At 54.5% G+C, this 22,874-nt stretch overlaps 2 protein-coding genes across 8 annotated transcripts in view; one reads left to right on the plus strand and one right to left on the minus strand.

Annotated features, from left to right (window-relative positions):
• The window catches only part of ADAMTS14 (ADAM metallopeptidase with thrombospondin type 1 motif 14), a 38,697-nt gene extending 21,164 nt beyond the window's left edge, over positions 1-17,533 (plus strand). For 3 of the 7 annotated variants that reach the window (XM_072870240.1, XM_072870241.1, XM_072870246.1), the window contains 15 exons: positions 3,070-3,175; positions 3,349-3,492; positions 5,366-5,498; positions 5,642-5,755; positions 7,182-7,330; positions 7,547-7,722; positions 8,553-8,686; positions 8,905-9,028; positions 9,165-9,248; positions 9,405-9,568; positions 10,261-10,426; positions 11,754-11,886; positions 12,027-12,234; positions 13,154-13,264; positions 13,969-17,533. In XM_072870240.1, the coding sequence (XP_072726341.1) occupies positions 3,070-3,175; positions 3,349-3,492; positions 5,366-5,498; positions 5,642-5,755; positions 7,182-7,330; positions 7,547-7,722; positions 8,553-8,686; positions 8,905-9,028; positions 9,165-9,248; positions 9,405-9,568; positions 10,261-10,426; positions 11,754-11,886; positions 12,027-12,234; positions 13,154-13,264; positions 13,969-14,505 (2,483 nt within the window). In that variant the 3' untranslated portion in view covers positions 14,506-17,533. Of the gene's footprint in view, positions 1-3,069; positions 3,176-3,348; positions 3,493-5,365; positions 5,499-5,641; positions 5,756-7,181; positions 7,331-7,546; positions 7,723-8,552; positions 8,687-8,904; positions 9,029-9,164; positions 9,249-9,404; positions 9,569-10,260; positions 10,427-11,753; positions 11,887-12,026; positions 12,235-12,579; positions 12,707-13,153; positions 13,265-13,968 lie in introns of all 7 variants that reach the window. The other 4 variants (XM_072870242.1, XM_072870243.1, XM_072870244.1 and 1 more) reach the window with 3 other exon arrangements.
• A 1,328-nt stretch (positions 17,534-18,861) lies between these two features.
• On the minus strand, positions 18,862-22,494 carry LOC140655634 (steroidogenic acute regulatory protein, mitochondrial-like). Its single transcript, XM_072870372.1, has 7 exons — positions 22,431-22,494; positions 22,036-22,158; positions 21,164-21,309; positions 20,448-20,606; positions 19,398-19,582; positions 19,105-19,198; positions 18,862-18,963 (listed from the first exon to the last, which is right to left on the minus strand). Exons 1-7 carry the CDS (start codon positions 22,492-22,494, stop codon positions 18,862-18,864), a joined length of 873 nt encoding a protein of 290 aa, XP_072726473.1.
• Positions 22,495-22,874: the final 380 nt, after the last annotated feature.

A 22,874-nucleotide genomic window follows, 5' to 3' on the forward strand; every position in this document is an offset into this window, starting at 1 on the left:
CCACATCCCCACCAGACACGGCTCATACCTCCCCCTGTGTTTTGTCACCTCCCCTTAGCCAGTAAACCAGACCAGCATCTGGTCTAGCGCGGCACTGGATGCAAGTCCTTGCAAAGTGTTGCAGTCTTGTGGCATAGCTCTTCTCTGTTGCAGGTCCAAGCCAAGCCCTAAGGAGGTTTACAAAACTTCTCAGTCCTGGCAACAGCCCTGCTCATGGCATCTCTTGATGAGGATGGGAGCAGTCATGGCCAACGTGGAGAAATTTTGGAAAGCTGATGCAATTGTTGCTTTGGAAATCAAGGGAAGCTGGAAGGCACGAAGGGGAAGGGCCAGGAGGGACAGCTGAGCTACGCTGCCCTCGCACGTGGTTGCAAATAAACCCCTGCCCTTCAGAGAGAAATGCATCTTGGCAGTGGACAGATGGGTTGTAAATTATTAATTGCTGCTGCTGAAGCCCTGTCTAAACCAGAAGAGAGTGCCATGTTCCTCTGCAGCGGGCAGGCACGGAGGGCTTTCTGGCCCAGGCTGAAGGATGCTTTTGCTTAGATTTAATTTGTTGCCCTGTAAGTCACCCACGGTTGGCCTTTGAGCAGGCTGGTGGTCCATGTAGAAGGTCAGAGAGGCTGAAAGCAGGTAGGAAATGTCCATAGAGAAGAATAAAGTGCATTTGGAGGAAGCAAGAGACTGGCTGGTGTCTTGCCGGTATGGTGAGGACATGCCACTTCTCCTATGTATGTGTCTGCAGGCTAATCTAGTCTTTACCAATTAAGTATTTTCCAGGTAGTTACTTCTCACCATTGTTCTCCTGTGGAGCACCCTTCAGTTCTCACTGGGGTCTTAATTATGAGACCAATGTCTGCCTTCCAGAGCATCCACCTTTGTCCCATGTCCCGTCCAGACATCCAGAGCCTCTTTGGTTGGGAATGTGTCCCATTTTCATATTAGACAAAATATATTTGCTCTCCCCTTGTACAGAAAACTTTCCACATCTTTGCCCTTTCTTGTGAAAAGTTTCATAGGGGGTGTGGGGGGGAATCTTTTAAAGTGATTTATCTGGGATTTGACTCATTACTGTATGGTTAAACCCAATTATCTGATTCTCTCTCTCAAGCTCTTAGTTTGGCCTGTTACCTTTTGCTTTCCTTTTGACTGCAGTGCCCATTGAGCATGTCATTTCTCCTCTCTCTTTCTTAAGGTGTTTTAGTTTATTTGTTCATTGGAGTAAGTCTTGTTGCCCACTTGAATGTGGGGAAGATGAAAAACAAATGCTTCCCCCAGTAAATAAAACCCTGAGTGTATTTGTAAACTCCGAGTGTATTTATAAATAAAACCCTGAGAAGATCGTTGTCATTGCAGAGGTTTCTCTGAGGTTATGTGGTCCTTTGCAGGCAGAAGCGAACTCGCTCTGCATGTAATGAGAATCAAGGGCTTTTTGCTTGGCAGCTTGCGTTCACCTGACTTCTCCTTCACTTGGAGCATAGGCAAAAATGCATCCATTGCTTCCCACAAAATACCATGTGAGTGAGCCCTTCAAAGGTTTGTGTCTGGGCTTGTTTTGAAAAATTAAATTATTATGATGAGAGAAGTATCCTTTAGAAGTTCCAGTGCAGGTGGACACCCTGCAAAGTCTCCACTAGGCTGATAAATAGCAATATTGAGGGAAATGCTTGCCCCACACCCCCTTGGTTTTGCCTTCTGCCTGGGGTGATAGTAATGTCGGGGCATCTGACGGTGCAGCAGCAACCTGCCCCTTGTCCTGTCAGGCATCTGATCCGCTTTGTGCCACCACACAGTCAATTACTGTTGACTTTAGAGCAGAACCGTAGGAAACCTTTTATTTTTTGCTTTAATCTCTTGTCCTTGGCCAGCTGCATGGTGCCGGGACCCACCTGCTCGTTCAGCTTAGGAACGGAGCTGAGTGCAATCGCATCTTTCCTCTCCACCCTCTTCCAGGGCAACTAGTCACAAGTTGTTCCCCAGGCGCTGGATTGGTGTGAGCAAGTGGCCCATGAGTACGGTGGCACGTTGGCTCTGTGGATCCCATTTTTTGGATGGGGTGTGTGCAGGAGGGCAGGTGTAGGGGTGTGCATCCACCCTCAGCTCATCAACACCCCTTTCCTGCTGCAGCTCAGCCTCCCTCTTGGTTCATTGAGCTTTCCTCTTGGAGCATCCCTATCCCCAGGGCAGAGTTATCCAGCATGGTCCTGCCCTGCTTTTTCCTCTTTAAGTCCTTCCTTCACTAACTTCCTTTCCCTTGATGCCAAAAAGGGTCAGTCTTTTAAAAAATATATATATATTAAAAAAAATTTGGAAAGTAAATTCTGGAAGGTGCCAAGGAATTAATTGAATTGGGCAGAAATGTGAGGGAAAAAAAAGGAAAATAAACCAAAATCAAGATGACGCATTGCTGAATGGGTGGGGGGAAGGCTTCCCTGCCCACGGCTGCCCCACTGCACTGCACTTGATCGAGGGCTGGGGGCTGGGGAGGTGCATGGTCCTCCCTGGCTCTGTCTGGCAGGGGGTACCCCTGTGCCTGGGGCTGGTGCGGGTGCATGTGTGGGTGCATGGCAGGGGTCCCCCATAGCCTGTGGTGAGCAAGGCTGTATTTTTGGTGGGGCTCTGGGGGACACCTCACACCTTTCGTTCTCTCTTCCTTTCTTCTTTATTTTTTCAATAAAGAATGTGGGGGATGCCATTTCTGGGCTGGGAGGTGGTGGTCACTGACACGGATAAAGCACCCATGGGTCCCTTTGCTGCCCTCTCGCTGGCCCAGGTGCGTTGGCACGAGGGCAGAGGGATGGTAGTGAGCCTCGGCGTAACCTCAGCCTGCTTTTGGCACTGGCAGCTGGGATGGTTGTACTGGTGAGCAAGTCCCTGGGCTGCCGTCCAAGTGACCTGGGCAGCTCCTCCTCTTCAGCGCCTTCCTCTTCGTTTTCTCCTCCTGTTGCAGTGAAGCGAGGCTGCGGGTTTTTTTGTTGGGTTTTTTTTTTAATTTTTCATTTCCCCCCCCTCTCTCAAAGGTTTTCTGTCTCCTCTCTTCCTTTCTCCTTCCCTTCTCTCTTGCCCCAGGCTATGCGCCGGTGACAGGGATGTGCCACCCACTGCGCAGCTGCACCCTCAACCACGAAGATGGCTTCTCTTCGGCATTTGTTGTCGCCCACGAGACCGGCCACGTGTGAGTCATGGGGACAGAGCTGGCTGTCCCCTTCGGCAGGGGGACAAGCGTGGTGGTGCCCCTTTCTTTGCAAAAGGGACTTTCTGCTGGTGCAGGCGTGCTCACCACCGCAGCATGAATGGGCTGGTGTAAATCCCTCAGGAACCTGACTTTACACTGGCTTTTCCCACCAGGTTAGGCATGGAGCACGATGGCCAGGGCAACCGCTGTGCCGATGAGACTAGCATGGGGAGCATCATGGCACCACTGGTCCAGGCTGCCTTCCACCGCTACCACTGGTCCCGCTGCAGCAAGCAGGAGCTCAACCGCTACATTCAGTAAGTCAATTTTAACCAAGATGGGATGTTCTCCCTTCAGATGGTGTGACTGCCTGCATTTTGCACCCAGCAGCTCCTGCATGCAGCAAGCAGTGGACAGGTCCCTGTTGTTGGGATTGCTTGTTTTGACCAGAACAGCAAAAACAGATGCTTGGGAGGTTATTTTCCCTTTTTGTTCTACTAACAGCTTTGGTTCCTTGCATGAGTCTGAACTGGTTTTGGGCTGTGGAGGCTGGAGGCAAATAGGAGCCTGATAAAAGCTGCAGATGTCAACAGAGCAATAGTTTGTAGAAGATCTCTGCTAGTGGAGCCCAGATCCAGATCTCAAATATTTTTTTGCCATTTACTTTAGGCAGCCTGTGTGGTTTATCATTTAGGCTATAAAAATGTTGTGTGCTGCATAAAAAAAAGGTGTAGAAACAGGCCAGCAGCTTTCTGTGCGTTGAGGCCAAGAAGAGTCGCAGGTGACAGTGGTGGTACCCACTAGTGCCAGGGTGCTCTGTCCCCTAGGGAGCTGCAGGTAGGGGAGGGATGCTTGTCTTTGGGGGACTCTGCTGAGGCAGGTTGACCCTGGCTGGATGCCAGGTGCCCACCAAAGCCACTCTATCACTCCCCTCCTCAGCTGCGCAGGGGAGAGAAAATATAACGAAAGGCTTGTGGGTCGAGGTAAGGACAAAGAGACATCACTCACCAATTACTGTCACGGGCAAAACAGACTCGATTTGGGGAAATAGTTTCATTTATTGCCAATCAAATCAGAATAGGATAATGAGAAATAAAACCTAAATCTTAAAAACACCTTCCCCCCCACCTCTCCCTTCTTCCCGGGCTCAACTTCACTCCCAAATTCTCTACCTCCTCCCCCCAAGCAGCGCAGGGGGATGGGGAATGGGGGTTGCAGTCAGTCCCTCACACGTTGTCTCTGACGCTCCTCCCTCCTCAGGGGGCAGACGCCTCACACTCTCCCCCTCCTCCAGCGTGGGGTCCCTCCCACAGGAGACAGTTCTCCACGAACTTGTCCAACATGAGTCCTTCCCACGGGCTGCAGTTCTTCACGAACTGCTCCAGTGTGGGTTCCTTCCGTGGGGTGCAGTCCTTCAGGAACAGACTGCTCCAGCGTGGGTCCCCCATGGGGTCACAAGTCCTGCCAGCAAATCTGCTCCAGCGTGGGCTCCTCTCTCCATGGGTTCACAGGTCCTGCCAGGAGCCTGCTCCAGCATGGGCTTCCCATGGGGTCACAGCCTCCTTTGGGCATCCACCTGCTCCAGCATGGGGTCCTCCATGGGCTGCAGGTGGATATCTGCTCCACCGTGGGCCTCCATGGGCTGCAGGGGACAGCCTGCCTCACCATGGTCTTCACCAGGGGCTGCAGGGGAATCTCTGCTCCGGGTCCTGGAGCACCTCCTCCCCCTCCTTCTTCACTGACCTTGGTGTCTGCAGAGTTGTTTCTCTCACTCCTCTCTCCAGCTGCTGTTGCTGTTGCACAGCAACTTTTTCCCCTTCTTAAATACGTTATCCCAGAGGCATTACCACCGTCGCTGATGGGCTCAGCCTTGGCCAGCAGCAGGTCCGTCTTGGAGCCGGCTGGCACTGGCTCTATCGGACATGGGGGAAGCTCCTAACAGCTTCTCACAGAAGCCACCCCTGCAGGCCCCTCTGCTACCAAAACCTTGCCAAGCAAACCCAATACATCCGTGCAGTTGTTTTTTGCTGAAAGCGTGTTTTCCAGCGGTGGGTAGTTAGCGTCAGCGCCAAGAGAATTCACATTTCTCCATATCTGAATCTGGAGAGAGGGCTGGAGGTGAGGGAAGGGGTGAAGGAGGGAAATCCTCCGCGTCTGACTCCGCTTTGCCTCTGCCCTGCATCTCTGCAGCTCCTACGACTGCCTCCTGGATGACCCCTTTGAGCACCAGTGGCCCGTGTTACCCGAGCTGCCAGGCATTAACTACTCCATGGACGAGCAGTGCCGCTTTGACTTTGGCGTGGGCTACAAAACGTGCACGGCGGTGAGTATGGAGCCAATACAGGTTGCATGCCCGTATTGCCCCCCCCGGACCCCCAGCCAGGCGCTGTGGGGGCGAGGAGGTGTGCCACGAGCCCGCTGGGGCTCCCCGTTGCCATCCCAGCCCAGCTCCTCTGTGCTCCCCAGTTCCGCACCTTCGACCCCTGCAAGCAGCTGTGGTGCAGCCACCCAGACAACCCCTACTTCTGCAAGACCAAGAAGGGACCACCCTTGGATGGGACTGAGTGCTCTCCAGGCAAGGTAGGGGCTGGTCCTGCCTGATCCTCCCTTGGGAGGGGACGGGGACACCCTCGAGGGCAGCAGTCGGTGGGTGCCTGGTTTTTAGCTGGTGTTACTCCTTATTTTCCTGTTTGTGCTCAGATGAGGTCTTTGTTTTTCTTCTGATCGGCCTGCTTCTGCAGAGAAGCAGGAATTGTTTTGTCACCTGGCAAAAGAGCGATGACATCATTGCACAGCCAACCTCATGATGTCATCAGGCTTTTACTTTAGGCTCTTTTAGCATGCCTGTTATCACAGTATGAAGGTGTGGATACATTGGAAAAGCTCCTGGCCCATGTAGTTTTTGGGTGGTTCTTTGCCGGAGAACAGATGGGCGTAAAGTATCCAACAACTTTTGCTACGTTTCCATATAAATCCCAGCAATCTCGCTGAAAACGCTGCCTCCTCGAGTGCTTGAATGACGGTTTGCCAAAAGCTTCCAAAAGGAGGCTTTCTGAATTGTGTATGGATGTGTTACACGTTGTGCTGGCACATGGCTCCAGAGGACTGCAACATCTGGACTGGGAGGTCCTTCCTTCAGGCCCATGATGGGTACAGGCTGGGCTTTTCCCCAGGGCTGGAGTTAAACTCTGGGTCTGGGTGCCCATGGGGTGACACTGCAGCTTCATGCCAGGCGTTGCTTGCGTGCCTGGGAAGAAGTGCGGAGCTCTGGATTTCATTTACCAAAATGCCCAGCAGCTTGCTGCTGTGCTCCTTGCAAAAGTTTGGGTTCATCCCCCCTGTGCCAGCAGGGAGACATCCCCAGGGCTGATCCAGTCCTGGACCCAGGTGTAATTCAGTGCCTGCCCGAGTTATCTGCATGGGTAGGGAGAGGCAGTTTGCCTGGAGAGAGAAAACCAGTCCAGGAACTCAAAAATTTGGTGTTAGGGAAAGAAAATCAAAGGGATTTGTTTTGCAGAGGGATCTTTGCATGCCCCAGGCTTGTGCCTTCAGCAGGTTTTTGCACGAGTTTTTGAGCAGGTTTATGCAGCTGCAGGCTCTTTGTACCTGATCCAAAGCATGGATTTGTTGGGAGCCTGCCCTGCTTATCCCTGCTACTTTGCTGCATTTTCTGCTGCGAGTCCCATCCGCGGAGCTGTGCTGGGCTCTTGGAGCAAAGCTGCGGGCTGCTTGTGCTCCTGGGTCGGTCATGAAATGATGCAGCTCGCTCGTCCCCAAACTAGCCTGGAGGGCAGGCCTGCTGTCGCATGCCCAGGGACTGGTCCTGGTCCTGCTTCCTATGGGAGGGATGTGCCTGAGGGCATGATGAAGAGCACCTTCGTCCTGTGCTTTGCAAACTGCGAGCCATTTTTGAAGTGCTGTGGGTGTAGGAGAGCTCTCTTTACTGGTGCCCAGCGCTTTGGAAGAGACAGGCATAGACCTCACCCCTCTTTCTCCTCCCTTCCAGTGGTGCTTCAAGGGTCACTGCATCTGGAAGACGTCGGAGCAACCCTACAGCCAGGATGGCAGCTGGAGCTCCTGGTCCAAGTTCAGCTCGTGCTCCAGGACCTGCGGGGGAGGCGTGCGCTCGCGCAGCCGGAGCTGCGACAACCCGCCGTATGTTTGGCCTCTGGCTCCCTCCTTTTAGCGGGGGTAAAGCTGGAAGTGGCTGAGAGCCAGAGGTTCCTTGCTCTTCCCCTTGTGTGCTCAGTTGGCAGGGATGGGGACATCTGCTCCTGCCTGGACTGTGCCATGCATTTGGGCACTGAGCTGCATTGCACTTGAACAGCATCCCCCCCAGTACTCTTTTAACCCACCTGCTTTATTTTCCAGCCCAGCGTACGGTGGGCGCCACTGCCCAGGAGCCACCTACGAGTACCAAGTGTGCAACGCCGAGGAGTGCCCGGGGCCCTACCAGGATTTCCGTGCCCAGCAGTGCTCCAAGCGCAACTCCTATTACACCCACCAGAACAGCAAACACGCCTGGCTTCCCTATGAGCATCATGATGGTGAGTGGTGACAGGTCCTAGCAAAGGAGCAGTAGCCAAATTGTCTTCCCTCCCAGAGGAAGCCATGCTGGTGGCTGACACCATGGGATGGGGACTGTGCCAGCTGCACAGATGTTGGGTTGTGAAAAGCTCCTGAGCTGGGAACTAGAGCGCAACAAGCCAGCATCAAGCAGCTAGGTCCTTAAAATCAATCTCTTCTGCTTGTTCTCAGGTGTCACGTAGAGAAACCCAGACATTGCTCTGGTTTCTGCTGTCTCAAAGCACAGCAGAGGTGGGCTGAGAAGATGAGCCCATCTTGAAACCTCTCCCTGCTCCTCCTGCTGCGTTAGTAAGAGGAGAGCTCCTTGTAATGGTAGCCAGAGATAAATCCGTTTGTGCTACTTTAAAAGTTTTATCTCTGCTCTCTGTGTGCTTTGGCATGCAGAGGACTTGTTTTCCTTGGAGATGGTGGGGTGACCACGCTGTCTGCTCGCTCCCGGAGCCGCAGTGTGAAGGGTGCTGCTTTGGGCTGGGATGGGAGCCAGCTCTGCCTGCCTGGCCTGGCATTCCTCATACATGCAGCCAAGCGTCTTGCATTTCAGTGTCACGTAGAGTGTCCAGTCCAGTTGCTTCCTCTTAATTTCCTGAGTGTGCTGGGCAAAAGTGCAGGCTCTTGAGCAGCAAATGGACGTGGCAAAATAAGGCACATGAATAGCCTGGGCTTTGGAAACCTGGCTGTGCTCAGGGGTACAAGCTGAGATGGGTTTCTATTTTCAATCACCCTAATCTATTTCTGCAAACCCTTTTTTTTTCTCCCCGCTTTTTCCCCTTTACTTTTTATTTTGCTGCAGATGCTCAGAAGTGTGAGCTGATCTGCCAGTCTGAGGGAACGGGGGATGTGGTGTTCATGAATCAGGTTGTTCACGATGGTACCCGGTGCAGCTACCGAGACCCCTACAGCATCTGTGTCCGGGGCGAGTGCGTGGTGAGGAGCTGGCGGCTGCTGCACGACTGTCCCTGTCCTTTGCCTGTCCAGGAGAGAGCTTGTGCATCCCCTTGACCCACTATCCCTTGGGGACGCGTGTTTTAGCCCGGGGACCCACCCCGTGTGCAGCAAAGGGCTATGGGGATGGTGGAGCGATGGGCTGTGGGGCCGCAGGGACGTAACCCCATGCTTGTCTTCTCTTTCCCCACTGGTGACAGCACGTTGGCTGTGACAAGGAGGTCGGCTCCCTGAAGCAGGACGACAAATGCGGGGTCTGCGGGGGGGACAACTCCCACTGCCGGACGGTGAAGGGCACGCTGGCCAAGACCCCCAAGCAGCCGGGTGAGCGGGCTGGACGGGTTTGGGAGCGTGTTCGGTCAGGGTCAGCTGGATTCACATGTGGGTGTGAGCGGGTGTGTGTCTGGTTGGAGCAAATGTGCTCTTTCTCTTTCTTTCATCCTTCCTCCCTCCCTTTCAGCGGGTGTTTTGAAGATGTTTGAGATTCCGGCTGGGGCGAGGCACCTTCAGATAGAAGAGATGGAGCCGGCATCCCACAGCATTGGTGAGTACACTGTAGTTCACCTCTCCCTTCACCTGCTACCTCTTTCTCAGCCCTATTCTGACAGTTCCCACCCAAAGGGTCTTATTTGGGTCATTCCAGTCCTTCAAAGGCAGTGACCAGAGGAAATTACATTGAAATACCTCCTTTCTCCTCCAGCTGTTAAGAATCAAGCCACGGGTAACTTCATCCTTAACGCCAAGGGCAAAGAAGCTAAAAGCCAAGTGTTCATTGAGATGGGCTTGGAGTGGGAATACACTGTTGAACATGGCAAGGAGAGCCTGAAAACCAGCGGTCCTCTGCATGAGGCCATCAGCGTTTTGGTAAGCCTGGCTGACACATCCTCTGGGGGTGTTGGGGACGACCATCACCCAGCGGTACAGAGAGGGAAGGTGGTCTGAGATGAGATGCAGGAGGTGGTGGAAGGACTTTGGGAGAGAAAGGATGTAGGGCATGTCATTAAAACCAGGGAAACGAGCTAGCCAAAAACAAGGGGCAATGAGCTGTGTGCAAGAATGGCATAATGACGCATTGCTCGGCTGCTTGCCTTTGAGTCCAACTGTATTTTGCTCTGTGCAGCAATTGCTTATGACTCCACGTCTCAGTTACACTGGTATTTGGGGGAGTTCGGGACTGGGTTCCCTGGGCACCCAGGGAAGGGTAGGTCTGGACTCCCATCCATCCCTGTGGCCAGCGCTGGCTTTGGATGTAGACTGTGGTCCTGCAGGTCAGAGGAGAGGCCAGGGGAATGTGGCCCAGTGCTGGGGTTGGGATGTTTGGGCAGCGTTTTTCTCCACAACTGGAGTGGTACGTTCCCGAAGGGTAGACTCTGTTCAGAGCCCACCTAATCACGTTGGAGGTAGTAACGGCGTTTGTTTCTCCTACTCTTGTGTGTACCATACCATGTGGTCATTGTTAACTTCTTTTTTCTTTGGCCTCCTCTTCCCTTCCCTCTCCCATGGCATCCCTCCTTCCTCTCCTTCTCCCTCTCCGATTGTCCTCTCTCTGCCTGCAGGTCATCCCTCAGGAGGAGGAGGCGAGGAGCAGCCTGATGTATCGGTACATCATCCACGAAGACCTGCTGCCCATGATCGGAAACAACAATGTCCTGCTTGAGGAGATGGATTCCTATGAGTGGGCCCTCAAGAGCTGGTCTCAGTGCTCCAAGGCTTGCGGAGGAGGTAACTTTCCCTTCATAGCAGCCTACAGGGCATGCTTGGGAGGATGCTTGGGTACGTTAGGCAGTGCATGAGCCCTTTGGGGCGTCTCTGGCTTGGAAACATGCAGATGCTGTTTTAAAGTGTTTCTCCTCAAGATCACACACGGCAAGGCTTTAGACCTGGTACTGCTTGGAGGCCTGGCTTTCTTCTCCAAATCCATACACATGTTCTTTGCATCTCTGTAATTTGAGGGATCTACTACATGGGAACATGAGTGTTAAAAACCATTATTGCAGAGCAGTTTAGGTGAGTATTTTAGCCAGGTTTCTTATGAAAACAGGCTTATGCAATCGTGTGTGCATACCTTTGTCTGTCTATCCTTGTATCTGCTATGAGTTTTTAATTTGTTGGCTGTTTTTAGCCCAGTTTGAGCCAAGGAGTAGTGATTTTGCAGATGACTGCTCCTAAAGCTTGCATGGAAATAGGTGTGGACACACTGGGAGGTGCTGTGATGGAGGGCAGATAGCACACGTGAGCTCCTGGCAGAGTTATTGCTGGATTTTTCGTTCTGGGAGGAAGCACGTGTGCCTGCATGCTGGTGTCAGGGGTTTGCTGATGAAAGCCTTGCCTTGATATGTCCAGTGGGGTCTGACTTGAAAACTGGCCCTGCTCTGAGCAGGTCCTGGACCAGAGACCTCCAAGGTCACTTCCAACCTACCTGACCCTCAAATGATGAAGACTTCGTGCTTTCACCTTGCGCTGTCCAGCTCGCAGCAGGAAGATTTTAGGACTTGCAGAGCTGGAAAGCGAGCTCTCACTGGCTCCCCGGACCTTGCTGCAGCAGGGCTCCTGGCAGGGCAGCAGGCAGGTCATGGTTGAGGCTGGCTTAGCCCCAGTCTGGTCTGCTCCCAAGCAAGCACAGCGTATTTGGCACATTATAGCAGTGCTTTGGCTGGGCTTGTGATGTGCTGCTCTTTAACCCCCATCTGGAGAAATAAAGCCAAACGGGTAGCTCGCTAAGTGCTTGTGGCTGTGTCTCCCCCAGGAAACTCTGATGTCTTGACCTGGGTTTTTGGGAGAGCAGCTTGTGGGAGGGAGGGGGGAAGGCTGAGTCTGCTTCGTCCTGCTCTGCGTGTGCCCACGGCAGCCTGGGTGACCCCAGAAGGCTGGGGGGGTCTGGCACCCACATGAGCATCCTCTGCAAGCCTGGGTGAATCACTGCTGGGGTCCCACCTGAGCAGTGACACCTGAGAGCATGCGTCCCGGCAGGGATGCAGGAGGGGAATGGGCGGGGAGCCGGTGGGACCCCCACACCCATTGCCTCACCACCCATGCTCTGCCCCCCCAGGCATACAGTACACCAAGTACGGCTGCCGGCGGAAAAGCGACAACCGGATGGTGCATAGAAACTTCTGCGACAATAGCAAGAAGCCGAAGCCGATCCGGCGGCGCTGTAACCTGCAGGAGTGCTCCCAGCCAGTGTAAGTCCTCCCCGGCCGGCCTGAGGTGCTCTCATCCCCTCTGGGGGGGTATCTGGGGCTGCGTTCGGAGTGCGCCAGCCGCTTCCCAGCACGGGCATCGCCTCTAACGCCTTCGCCGTGTCCGTCTTCCCCCCCGGCAGCTGGGTGGCCGAAGAGTGGGGCGCCTGCAGCAAGTCCTGCGGCAAGCTGGGGGTGCAGGCGCGGGCGGTGCAGTGCGTGCAGCGCCTGCAGGACGGCACCAACCGCTCCCTGCACACCAAGTACTGCCCCGGGCAGCGGCCCGAGACGCGCCGGCCCTGCAGCCGCCTGCCCTGCCCTGCACAGTGGAGGACAGGCGCCTGGTCGGAGGTGAGCTGGGGCGGGAGGAAGCCCCCCGGCTGCATGGCAGTGTCTGGCGGAGGGGCATAGGGGCTGGATGTGAAGGCCAGGTGCTTATAGAGCAGGCTGGTCTCATAGGGATGGAGATAAGGGTACAAGAGCCAGCGATGTTTTCATTGAGGTTTGTGGGGAAACAAAATTAGGGACTAGCATCCTGGTGGAGAACGGGATGGGGTTGCTGGAGAGGGGGGAGGAAAAGCCCTTATTAGCAAGCAATATCCACCCAAGGCATTGTCATCTGCAAATACTCCTCCGGGGTGGCTGTCGGGGTGTGCCGGCTCCCCCCCCCACCGACATCTGTCTGTCTGGGCACAGTGCTCGGCGAGCTGCGGGGAAGGTGTCCAGCAGCGGCAGGTGGTTTGCAAAGGCAGCGAGAGCGGCGGGCGCTGCGAGGGCGACAAGCCGGAGACCGTCCAGAGCTGCCATGTGGCCCTCTGCCCGGGTGAGAGGAGGAGTAGGTGGTGGCACCTGGCGGGGGGCACGCTGGCAGGGACCAACCCTCTTGCATGCCTCCAGCCCATCTCGGCTTCAGGGGGATGCCAGCAAAGCAGGTCGTGTTGAACGCCCCTGATGCTGGCAGAGAAAGGGTTAAATGCCAGCCAAAATACTGCGCTTTCCTGATCTTGGCCCTGATATTTGCTGTAGATGGCTTTGGGTTTTCTGGCAGTTGGGGGATGCGATGAGCTGAGGGTATGATGGAGATGGGCATCCTGGAGTTTGTTTTGGGGGTTTTTTGGGTGGCTTAAGTGCTGGGCCAACCGGGTGCTCCCCAAGGGACCTCGTTTTTAAGGAGATGCCTTAAAACAAAAAAATCCCCCACCAAAACCCCCTCCTAAGGTGTGCCCCCAACCTCCCTTGGTGACTGGGCATCGTGGCACTCTCTCCGCAGGGAAGCTCTCCAGCATCACCACCAGCACCGACGCCGGTGACCACAGCACGCCCAAGGGGCAGCAGGTGCCCCAGGATGGGGCCAAAAACCCCGTTAGCAAGATCTCCTCCAGTAAGTATCCCTGCTTGGGTAAGGATGGCGCTTCCCGGGATAACCCTCCCGAGGGCTTCTGCAGCTCGGAGGGAGGATGAACATCCAGCAGCGGTTTTGGAGGGTTGTACCCTCTGCTGCTGCTTGCTGGCTGCTGCTCTGCAAAGCCTGCTGCTCGGTTGCCATCTGGTGGAGTCTGGGATCTTGCAGTTGCCACTGCCTTTGGCTGGGCACCGTGTTGCACTCCTTTTGACTCCTGGATTTTATGCCATTGAGGCGTAAGTTCCTTTTACTTTTTAAAAAAGTGTTAGTTCCTTTTTACTGTGAACTTTTTTCAGCCTCCCGTGTTTACCCAAGCGGGGAGATGGCTTCTGGCTTTTGTCCCTTGCTCCAAGCAAGGGGTTGCTTAGGGTGCTTCCTACCTGGGGCAAGCTGCATCATGATCTGATTTAAGATGCTGGTTCAGAGCATCCCTTGCTCTCTGTTTTTATTCTGGTGCACAGAAACTTCGAGCGTTTTGGCTTTGTTTTCCAACTCCCTCACCTCCCTTCCCATACAAACATTGCCAAAATTGCTGCCCTGGGGCAGAGAGCAATCGTTGGTTTGGTAGCACCCTGCAAGGGGGGCACCCCACATCCTTTGGGTCCATCGGGAAGGTGCAGGGGTGGGAGCCTAATGCCGCCCTCGTCCTTCGCACTGTCTGACGCTGCTCTGTCCCTGTCCAGGGGAGCCTTGCCTCGGGGACAAGTCCATCTTCTGCCAGATGGAGGTCCTGGCCCGCTACTGCTCCATCCCCGGCTACAACAAGCTCTGCTGTGAATCCTGTGGCAAGAAAGCCTCCTCTGCCACCGGCTCGCCCCCCACCACCAGCCCCAGCGCTCCCCTGGGGACTGCCGCTCCCAGCCCCGCTCTGCCACTCTCCCCCCGCCCCACTGCCCCTGCCCAGGGCGAATCTGGTGGGGACCCCACCCTGGCTCCTTGGGCCGGGCCAGCTGCTGGCGGAGGGATGCCCGGCAGTGATGCTTTCCCCGGGGGGCTGCCAGCCCCGAGTGAGCCGGGCAGGGGCCAGGCAGCCAGGTAACCCGCTCGGGATCACCTCGCTGTGGGGCAGGGGAAGCCTTTCGCCTCCCTCCCTCTCTTCCTCCTTCTCTTTTTCTCTCTCTCCCCACTTCCAGCGATGGTTTTCACAGGTGGTGCTGCCGGTTTTGAGCCGCAACCCGGCTCACCCAGAAATTCCTGGGAAAAACACTTTTTTCTTATGATCTCCCCCGCCCTCCCAGCTGTGGCATGATTTTTTTTGACAGCGCCACGGAAAAAAGGTGAAAAGGAGCAAAAAAAAGCAACAGCGGCTTGGCTGCAGGAAACCCATGATGGGCCGCTTCCTTCCAAGGTGCTAAAAAGATGGGGGGGGGGGCTTTAATGTTGTTTTTTCCTTCCCCCTGCCCCAAGCAGCAACACAAGATGTGCTGGAGAGGAGGGTCCTGGCTCGTTGGTTCAGCCCCGGTGCTTGGAGCTTGGGGGTAGCAATGGGAGGCTGCTGGGAAGCTGGGGGAGCAACTAGAGGGAGGTGGTGAGGTAGTGGGGGGGAAATGTTGGGAAATACCCTAACTGCTGCCCTGGGCTGTCCCCGTTGGGGTAGAGAGTTAGGGAAACACGTCTGGGGCAAGATGGAGCGTGAAAACCATAGACCAGCTTCTGTCCTGCATTGTAGGATAGGCAGGAGATGGTCCCAGCAACTCTAACATGAGCAATAAGAACAAGGTCAAAGATCAAAAATACGTGTAAAAAATGCCTGTCACCTGGCGGTGGCTTTTTAACCAATACTGCCCTTAGCCAGCCTGGAGCTGATACTGATGCCCAGCCTGCCCAGGACACCAGCCCGATCCCTGTACCCTTGTACCCAGTGCCTATGGGGCATCAAAATGGGGATGACTGGGAAGCTGGGAGTGGATTTTAGGGGCAGTTGCAAAGAAAGGACAGAGGAAGATTAATCTGTGTCTTTTTTGTCGCATGGGAGGGCATGAAAGGGGGGTGATTAACAGCATTAAAAAATATTGTGCCAAGTACTCAACATATGCACAGCACTTTAGGAGCCTAGGGCTGCGTGCAGCTTGCTTGGTATCAGGCCGGCTCCAGGCACAGGATCTGCCTGGAGGAGTTACAGTCCTCAAAATCTCCCCAAAGCGGGGTCAGGTGGCCTGCTGTGTCCCCGAGGGGTGTCCCCAAGGGGGCTGCCATGGTTTTGGTGCTTAGGGGTGTGCAGCCTCCCAACTGAGGGCATCCAGCACCTCCAGGTGCAGTGGCAGGGGGAAGGTGGGCTCCCGTGGGGGATGAGTGCAGGTAGGGATGAGGTTTTGGGGCCAGAGAGGTAGAGTCCGAGAAAGGCAAGGCTTGATGGATAGACCAGTTTGGCATCACAAAGCGGGATCTCTCGGGAGCGCGTGCATGGCGTGGGTGCATCCACTGGCCCCGATGGTGCTGCTTCCCTGGCCATCCGAGGAGCAGGATGGGGCATCTCTAGGGGCAGTGTTTGGTAAGATCTTCAGCTGTCTGGGGCTTGCTGGCGAGGCAGCTGGGGGTGCTCGGCATGCACTGGGAGCCCGCGGGTTTTAGGGCATGCTGGTGTTTGAGCCTGGTGCTTTCAGTGCTGTCGGCACAGGGGCGGAGCGCTGCATCAATAGCACTCGTGTGGCCACAAGAAACTTGAGGTCGGGGCATCTCAGAGGAGGTCATGTCAGTGTGCAGGCTCCCCTCAGCCTTTGCTAGTCTGGCGTGGCTTGCAGCAGGGGAGAGGTTGAGGTACGGGCTTTAATTGAAATGGAGACCTCTGTGCGTTCCTGATGTTTTAAGCATTGGACTCCCTCTGCAACGCTCCCCTGGAGTTACCCAATGGTACAAAAAAGGCTGAAGAGATGTTAAGATGGCAGCTTGTGCACCCTTCTGCCCCTGGATCGCCTCTGAGTCAAGGCTGGATGAGCATTTATTTAACTACTCTTAAAAGCACCTGAGGCTGGAGGACCCTGCCTCCCAGGTGCTGCCCTTTGGCATTAAGTGGGCTTCATGAAAGATGGAACAAAGCCACACATCTGTCTGAGCCAAGCAACTGGCACACCTCATGGGAGCGGACAGACAGAGGGATGCCTACAAAATGCTGCAGCGGGGTGCCCAGGTCCAGGGTGTGCAGGTATTGGCACCCACAGGATTGATGAGATGCTGGGGGTGTACCAGGGTGGGATTCATCCCTCGGACTGCTGACACCATCGCCATGCCTCTTGCCAGCGTATCCACCAGCACTGCCCTCTTTGGGAGTGCCAGCATTTATTTATTGTGCCAAAGATAACGCTTCGTTTACTCTTCAAGGAGCATCTCTCCCCGGCGGCACGGGGTGGGAGGGCTGGTGCCAGTTCTGGCTGTGCTGCAGCCCTCTGCTGCTGCTGGGATAGCCCTGGGCTGGCTTGGGGCAGGACTGAGCTTGCTTCGCCTTTCCCTGCCCGAAGCAAGGTTTTCTCGAGTGTTCAGCCCCCTGCCCCATAGCCTTGGAGGCACTGAATAAAAACAAAACCTTCCCCCCCTCAAAAATGGGCTCTAATATCTCCAGGGCTCAGTATAAGTGCGTGCGTGCATGCATGCTCACTCCTTCCTCCCAGATTCTCAGCTGCACCCCTCCCTTCAGTGCTGCCCTGGGCATTAATGCTTTATTGCATTGGGAATATTTGCAGTGGTTCCTTGCTATACCTCAGAGGAGAGCTGTGGCTCAGGACTGGCCCAGCCCCCTTGCACCCCGCAGCCAGGGTCCCTGGGGGGGCTTTGGGGCAAGGTGGCTGTGCTGCAGGTGCTAACCCCCACCTCCTGCCGAGAGAGGTGGGTGCGATTATTTAAAGCAGGGTGCGATAACCCCACCACCACCACCCCACGTGGATGCTCTGGGGTGGTGATGCTGCAGGGCCGGGACCTAGCACTGGGGTATTTATTCCACGCAAGAAGCGCCTCGGGCAGGCTGAGGTTGGGTTGCTTCTCACAGTACAGATGCCACAGTGCATGGAAAGCTGTGGTGTGGGGATGTAGCGATGCAATGTCCCAGCTCCCAGCAGGGATTTGGTCCTGTCTCCGGGAGGAGAGGGTGCGTCTGGTCCCCCGTGCCCTCCTGGGCCGGGCGGACGCCCAAAATCATTCCTGTGATATAACCTTGTCCAGTGTTATGATGATGTATAAAGTTTTGTACATATGAGATTCAGAGCTTTTTAACTTTTAATATTTATTAATTCTGTTGGGTTCTCTTTTTTCTTTTTTTTTTTTTGAACTCTAACATAATGTAAAAAAAAAAATTACACATCAAAGTCTCTTTCTGTTGACTTATTTGGGGGATGAGTGTGTGAGTGTGACCTGTGTGTGGTTGTTGAAATGGATTTCACGCAGCAAGCCACCACCTCTTTATTTCAACCTAGCCGCTCCCCCCCGCCTTAAATAAGACAAAGACTCAGCAAAACCCACGCATGTATAAATTAAAAGCACGATGTCTAAATTACAAGCACCTTGCGATGGCTGTAATAACATTTCATGACACCCAGCTGCTCAGCCTTACTCTTGCAAGGCTTGTTTCTAGCTGCGGTTGGCAGCAGCTTTATGGCACAATGTGCTCGTTTCCAGGGTGCAGAATAATGTCGGGATCACTGGACTGGCCATCCCTGCTGCTGCAAAGGGCTGTGAGTGTGGGGTGACTGGTCATCTCCCGGGGATCCTCCTAGGACAAAACCCGCTGGGGAGTTTATCATGCTGCAGGTCTGCAGTGACAAGCTCCCTGGATGCATGGTCCCCAAGGGCATGATGCTGCATTACAGGGTCGTGGGGCTGAGTCCGACCCTGCTGCTGCCTGTCTGCATTAGCTGCTTTCTCACTTGCCTTGCCATCCCCTTTCACGTTGCAGTACCCCAAGTCAATAGAACTGATGGTGAAAAGCGCATTTCTGACTGCCTGGGACATGGCTTTAGTGCCATACACTTGTTCTGCCTGTGCCTGCTACTGTTGGCATAGCAGGAGAAAAAAACTATATCTATATACATATATACACACACAAAAATGTATAGCTTGGCCATTCCAAAATAAATAAAGATCTGTTGCCGGTTCAGGCCAAGAAGAGCCCCTGAGCTTGCACTGACAACTGATGCCATGGTCAGGTAATAAATAACGAGTGACGAAACCAGGGCAGGGCTGAAGCTGCAGAATAAATGGCACTGTGGGCAGCAATGCCCAATGTTGGGGTGCATTTCAGCAGCCACCCCCTTCCCCTGTGCACGGCGGGGAGGAGTGATGCCAAACACCAGCTACCATTGCTGCTCATGGGCGAGGTTTGGGCAAGGGTTTTTAGGCAACCCCTAATGCAAGGCTTGGTGCTGTGTTGGTCGCCCCAGCTTGCACATGCTGCACTCCGTCCCTGAAGCAGAAGCACGGTGCTGGGTGCAGGGTGTCCTCTATGCTTGGGGTTGCTCGGTGGGTGCATGCCTCACCCCATCGCTGGTGGCCGCAGCTCCTCGGACGCAGCAGCAACGAGCAGGGGCAGGAGTGGGTCTCCAGCTCAGGCTGTGTCCCTCATGCTTGGGCAGAGCCCATCCTCCCGCAGCTCAGGGGCACGTGGCAGCAGAGAGATGCCGGTGGAGATGCTTGATGAAGTCTGCTTGGGACTGCGGCAGGACATGGTTAACAACAGACGCGGGGATCCAGCCCTTCCAGAGAGAAAACACCCCCAATTTGCTTCTGCAGGGTCAAAGAGAGTTGGGGGTGCCCATCCTGGGGAGGAAGGTGCATTTGCCTGCCAGGATGCATACCCCTTGCTGTCCCACCCCAAGTAACACAGCGGCACTTGCCTTCAGGTCCATGCTGAGGAGCCAGGTGAAGCGGGTACGGCTGGGGTCCCCCGCCAGCGGCTGCAGGACGATGCAGCTCAGCCGGGACTCGGCCCTGCGGTGGGCAAGGGAGCGGGCAGTTAGGGTCCCCCCATGGGGAAAAAATGGGGTAAGGAGATCCCAGAGCAAACACAACAGGGAGGTAGCTCTTGGTGTGTCTCCCTTGCCATGCCCGGTGCAAATGATGGCTGCAGTGGTGGTCTCCCCCCACAGGGAAATGATACCCCGTGATGGTCACTTTGGGGGGGCTGTACCTGATGCACCCTTCCTGCAAGGGCAGCGGCTCGACGTGGGTGGTGGTTCCCACCAGGTAGACAGCTGTCTCTCTCCTCACGCAGTGCCGCACGCTGACGAAGTCCCGCTGGCCCACCAGGTTGCCTGGGCTGGGAGCGGTGACTTCGTGCGTCACCAGCGTGTCCGTCCCAATGCGCTGCAGCACCTACCAGAGCAAGGAGCGCCACAGGGATTAGGCTCCTTGTGGCTGCCCCTCCAGGGACATCCCCGTCACCCCCTTACTCCTGCCCAGGGGACGTTAAGCCACCTTGGGGACAGAAGTGTGGGGTAGCAGCATGAGCAGAAGCAGCAGCAAGGTGGGAGCTTGGGGCTGGCACCTGGTGATAATTAAATCCTAATCCCCTGCAGGCTATTAAGGGGGAAAGTGCGTGATTTTTGCAGTCTTTTTTATCTGGGATGGGACCCTCTCTATGCTATTTCTTTTTCTGAAGGGACAGGGAAGTGGTAGCAATAAATAAGCAGAGACTGGGTAGCATCTGAGCCAGCCCAGGTGAGCTAGGGGAGGCTTTCTGAGGCTGGCAGCTTGCTTAGGGATATGGTGTGATTTGGGAGCTGAGAAATAAGGCAAATACTCAAAAGAAGCCTAAGATAATACATAAGCTTCCTGGGGGTGCCCCTCGCAGCGTGGTATGTTTGGTTTGGCCTCTTTTTTTGAGCTGATTCCCTTGAACAGCTTCTCCCCTGACATTAAAGTCTGAGCAATGTCAGAGTCCCTCAGCGTGGAAAAACCTCTGTGAGCAGGCACCGTGTGGAAGAGAGAGCTTGGAAACAACACGTTTCTCAGTGCCTCACTGGTAAAGCACATCTTCTCTCCCTGGGGTGATATGCTGCTCTTGCAGGAGTGTGGAATTAGCTTTAATCCTTCAGCCATCTTAAAAGGCTCGATAAATATGATTTTTTTGGATGCTAGCAACCCTGGTGATGCAAAACCTCAGACCGTCTGCCTGCGATGGCATCGCTTGCTGCCTGTCCCTTCTCACCTTATCTTATGCCATCCCTCCTCACCTTACCTTCACCTGGCTGAGGGTCAGGTTCCACTGGGGCATTTGCTCGATCTTCTCAAACAGCTCCTGGTACAGCCGTGCCACTGGCACGGCCAGGACCACCTCTGCCCGAAACACCTTGCCCAGCCCGGGGAGGGTGGTGCTGGACACGGCAGCCCCGGTGTCCTGGGAGAGCAGAGAGCCTGTATCAACCTCTTGCCCAAAAACACCCCAAGAGGCACTGGCTACGCACTGAAATGCCTTGCCAATAAATCATCCCAGTCCTCTTTTTAATCACCGTTTGGTGTACAGTCGAAAGCTATTATATCTAAATCATGCTACTATGGTTGCCTTTTTTTATTTTAAGCTCCTTTCTAGCTAAATTAAGCAATTCAGCAAACAGCTTAATGAACAAACACCGTAAATAACAACAAAGTCGCAATCTGTTGGGTTTTTCTGCAGAAATGCTCGTGGCTTTCCCCAGGAACGTGATTATCTGAGTTTCCCCTTCCAAGCTTTTTCTGCTATTTACTTTGCAGATTTGCTTGTGAATGTGCTTAACAAAGGCTTGCTTGGAAACCCTCTTTGCTGTGCATGCTTTTGCATGGCACATCTCCTGTGCTCACGGTTTCCCTTCAAGCAGGAGGAATAAGAGAAACAAATCCCCCCTCCGCAGGCTCATTTCTCCTCCTGAGAGCTTTTCTGGCATGAAGCAGTAAAGGCAAGAGGCGGCCGGGCTTTACCAGCTTCGTTTCTGCCTGCCAGCTGGTGTGCTGCTGCAGGATGCTCAGCGCTCGCTGCAGGGCCGTTTCTCCCTGGGTGATGTAGGAGAGGTCCATGCTGGAGAACTGGCTGGGGCTGACGTCTCCAGCAGGCTCGCAGCAGGCAGCTGCAGGAGCAAGGCAGAGCAATGTGAAAAGCCCCCCTGGCTTTGCCTGTGCATGTGGCTGTGGGTACAGAATTGCAAATGGAGCTGGAGCAGAGGGTTTTGCTGACCCAAAATCTCAGCTCTTACACTGCCATTTCCCCCACGCAACTGGTCGCCTCTTGGGCTGGGGGATGGCTTGGTGCAGAAAACCTTGCTGTCAGGAGCATCCCCGGCATTCATTCACTGTGTCTGTCCTGACCGCTTGGAAAGCTTTTTGAAATTGCTTTCCAAATCAATTCCCAGTAAGACTGTGGTACAAATTGCACGTTGCTTGGGTATTATTAACATTGCATAGGCAGCCTTTGGACCAAGCCACACTTCTAAAAAGCAGATGAATTTGCCAATTTTCAAGTCTTTAGGTAAGTGGTGGAACTAGAGACACAGCAGACATGCAACAAAACACTGATAAATGCTTGTAACCTCTGCTGAAAGCTTTGGCTGCCTGTACGGTGAGCCAATGCAATTTACCTTCCCGGAATCTCAGCGTCTCCCCACTAACCCAGTTTGCCATCAGTACAGGGAATGCTTTTAAGCTACCAGAGGGCTGGAGACCAGCCCAGCAGTGAGAAGACAATTAACTCTGTCCCCCAAAATATGGGTCAAATCATATGGTCTCCATCATGTGTTGCAAGGGGGTTGTGAGTAGGGCCAGAAAATGTAGTACCCAAGCGCCTGGGCTGAGCTTACCTGTCTCCTTCCCCATCTGCCTCTGAATATAATGAGGAATTTTGGAAGGCAGGCAATGGGATCCTCTTACCACCAGCCCTCTCACATCCTTCTGTATTACCGCAACGGCTGTTATCTTCAAGCCTAGGAGAGAGACGCACAGGCTTTGGTGAGCATGGAGTGTGCGAGGAAGATGCCGTGGTGCCCTGCATCTCTTCTTGAAGTTCATTTACAGCGAAGACCAAGACTAGCCTATGCATGATACAACGCAGAAGGAAAATAGATGCATAGATGTGACATTTCCAAGGGAGCACCTCCCAAGGGGATGCCCATCAGATGCAGACTTAGCATCTCCTTTAGGACGCTCTTTTCTGCCTGTTTTTCCTGAGGTCGGAGAGGAGATGAGCGGTGCTTACCAGGCAGGCGGCGGAGGTGGTCATGGGCGATGCCGCAGCACAGTTTGACGGTGGCCCGCAGCATGGCACAGGAGCAGGGCTGCCTCCAGGAGCACGCCGCATCCCAGCGCGCCTTTATAGCCGGCCTGAAGGACGGCACCTGATGATAGGACCATGCTGCCAGATAGCAGCTGGGAATAAGGAGTACTCAAGGACAAGGCAAGCGAGAGGAGGGGCTGAAGGGAAAGGCCACGCTTCCTTCTGAATGAGCCATCCCTGCCTTGCCTCCTGCCCTGGGCAGGCGGCTGTGAAATGAACACATCCCCAGGACACAGCTGAGATGGGACACTTTAGTGGTCCCCAGTGCCACTTGATCAAGGACTACGGTGGCAAACCCAAGCTGGCAAAGGCAACTGGTGGCACTTGCATGGAGGGAAGGGTGGGGTGGAAGATGAAAGCAATGTG

Source organism: Ciconia boyciana, chromosome 8 (genome assembly GCF_034638445.1).
Source record: "Ciconia boyciana chromosome 8, ASM3463844v1, whole genome shotgun sequence".
NCBI classification, from domain to species: Eukaryota; Metazoa; Chordata; class Aves; order Ciconiiformes; family Ciconiidae; genus Ciconia; species Ciconia boyciana.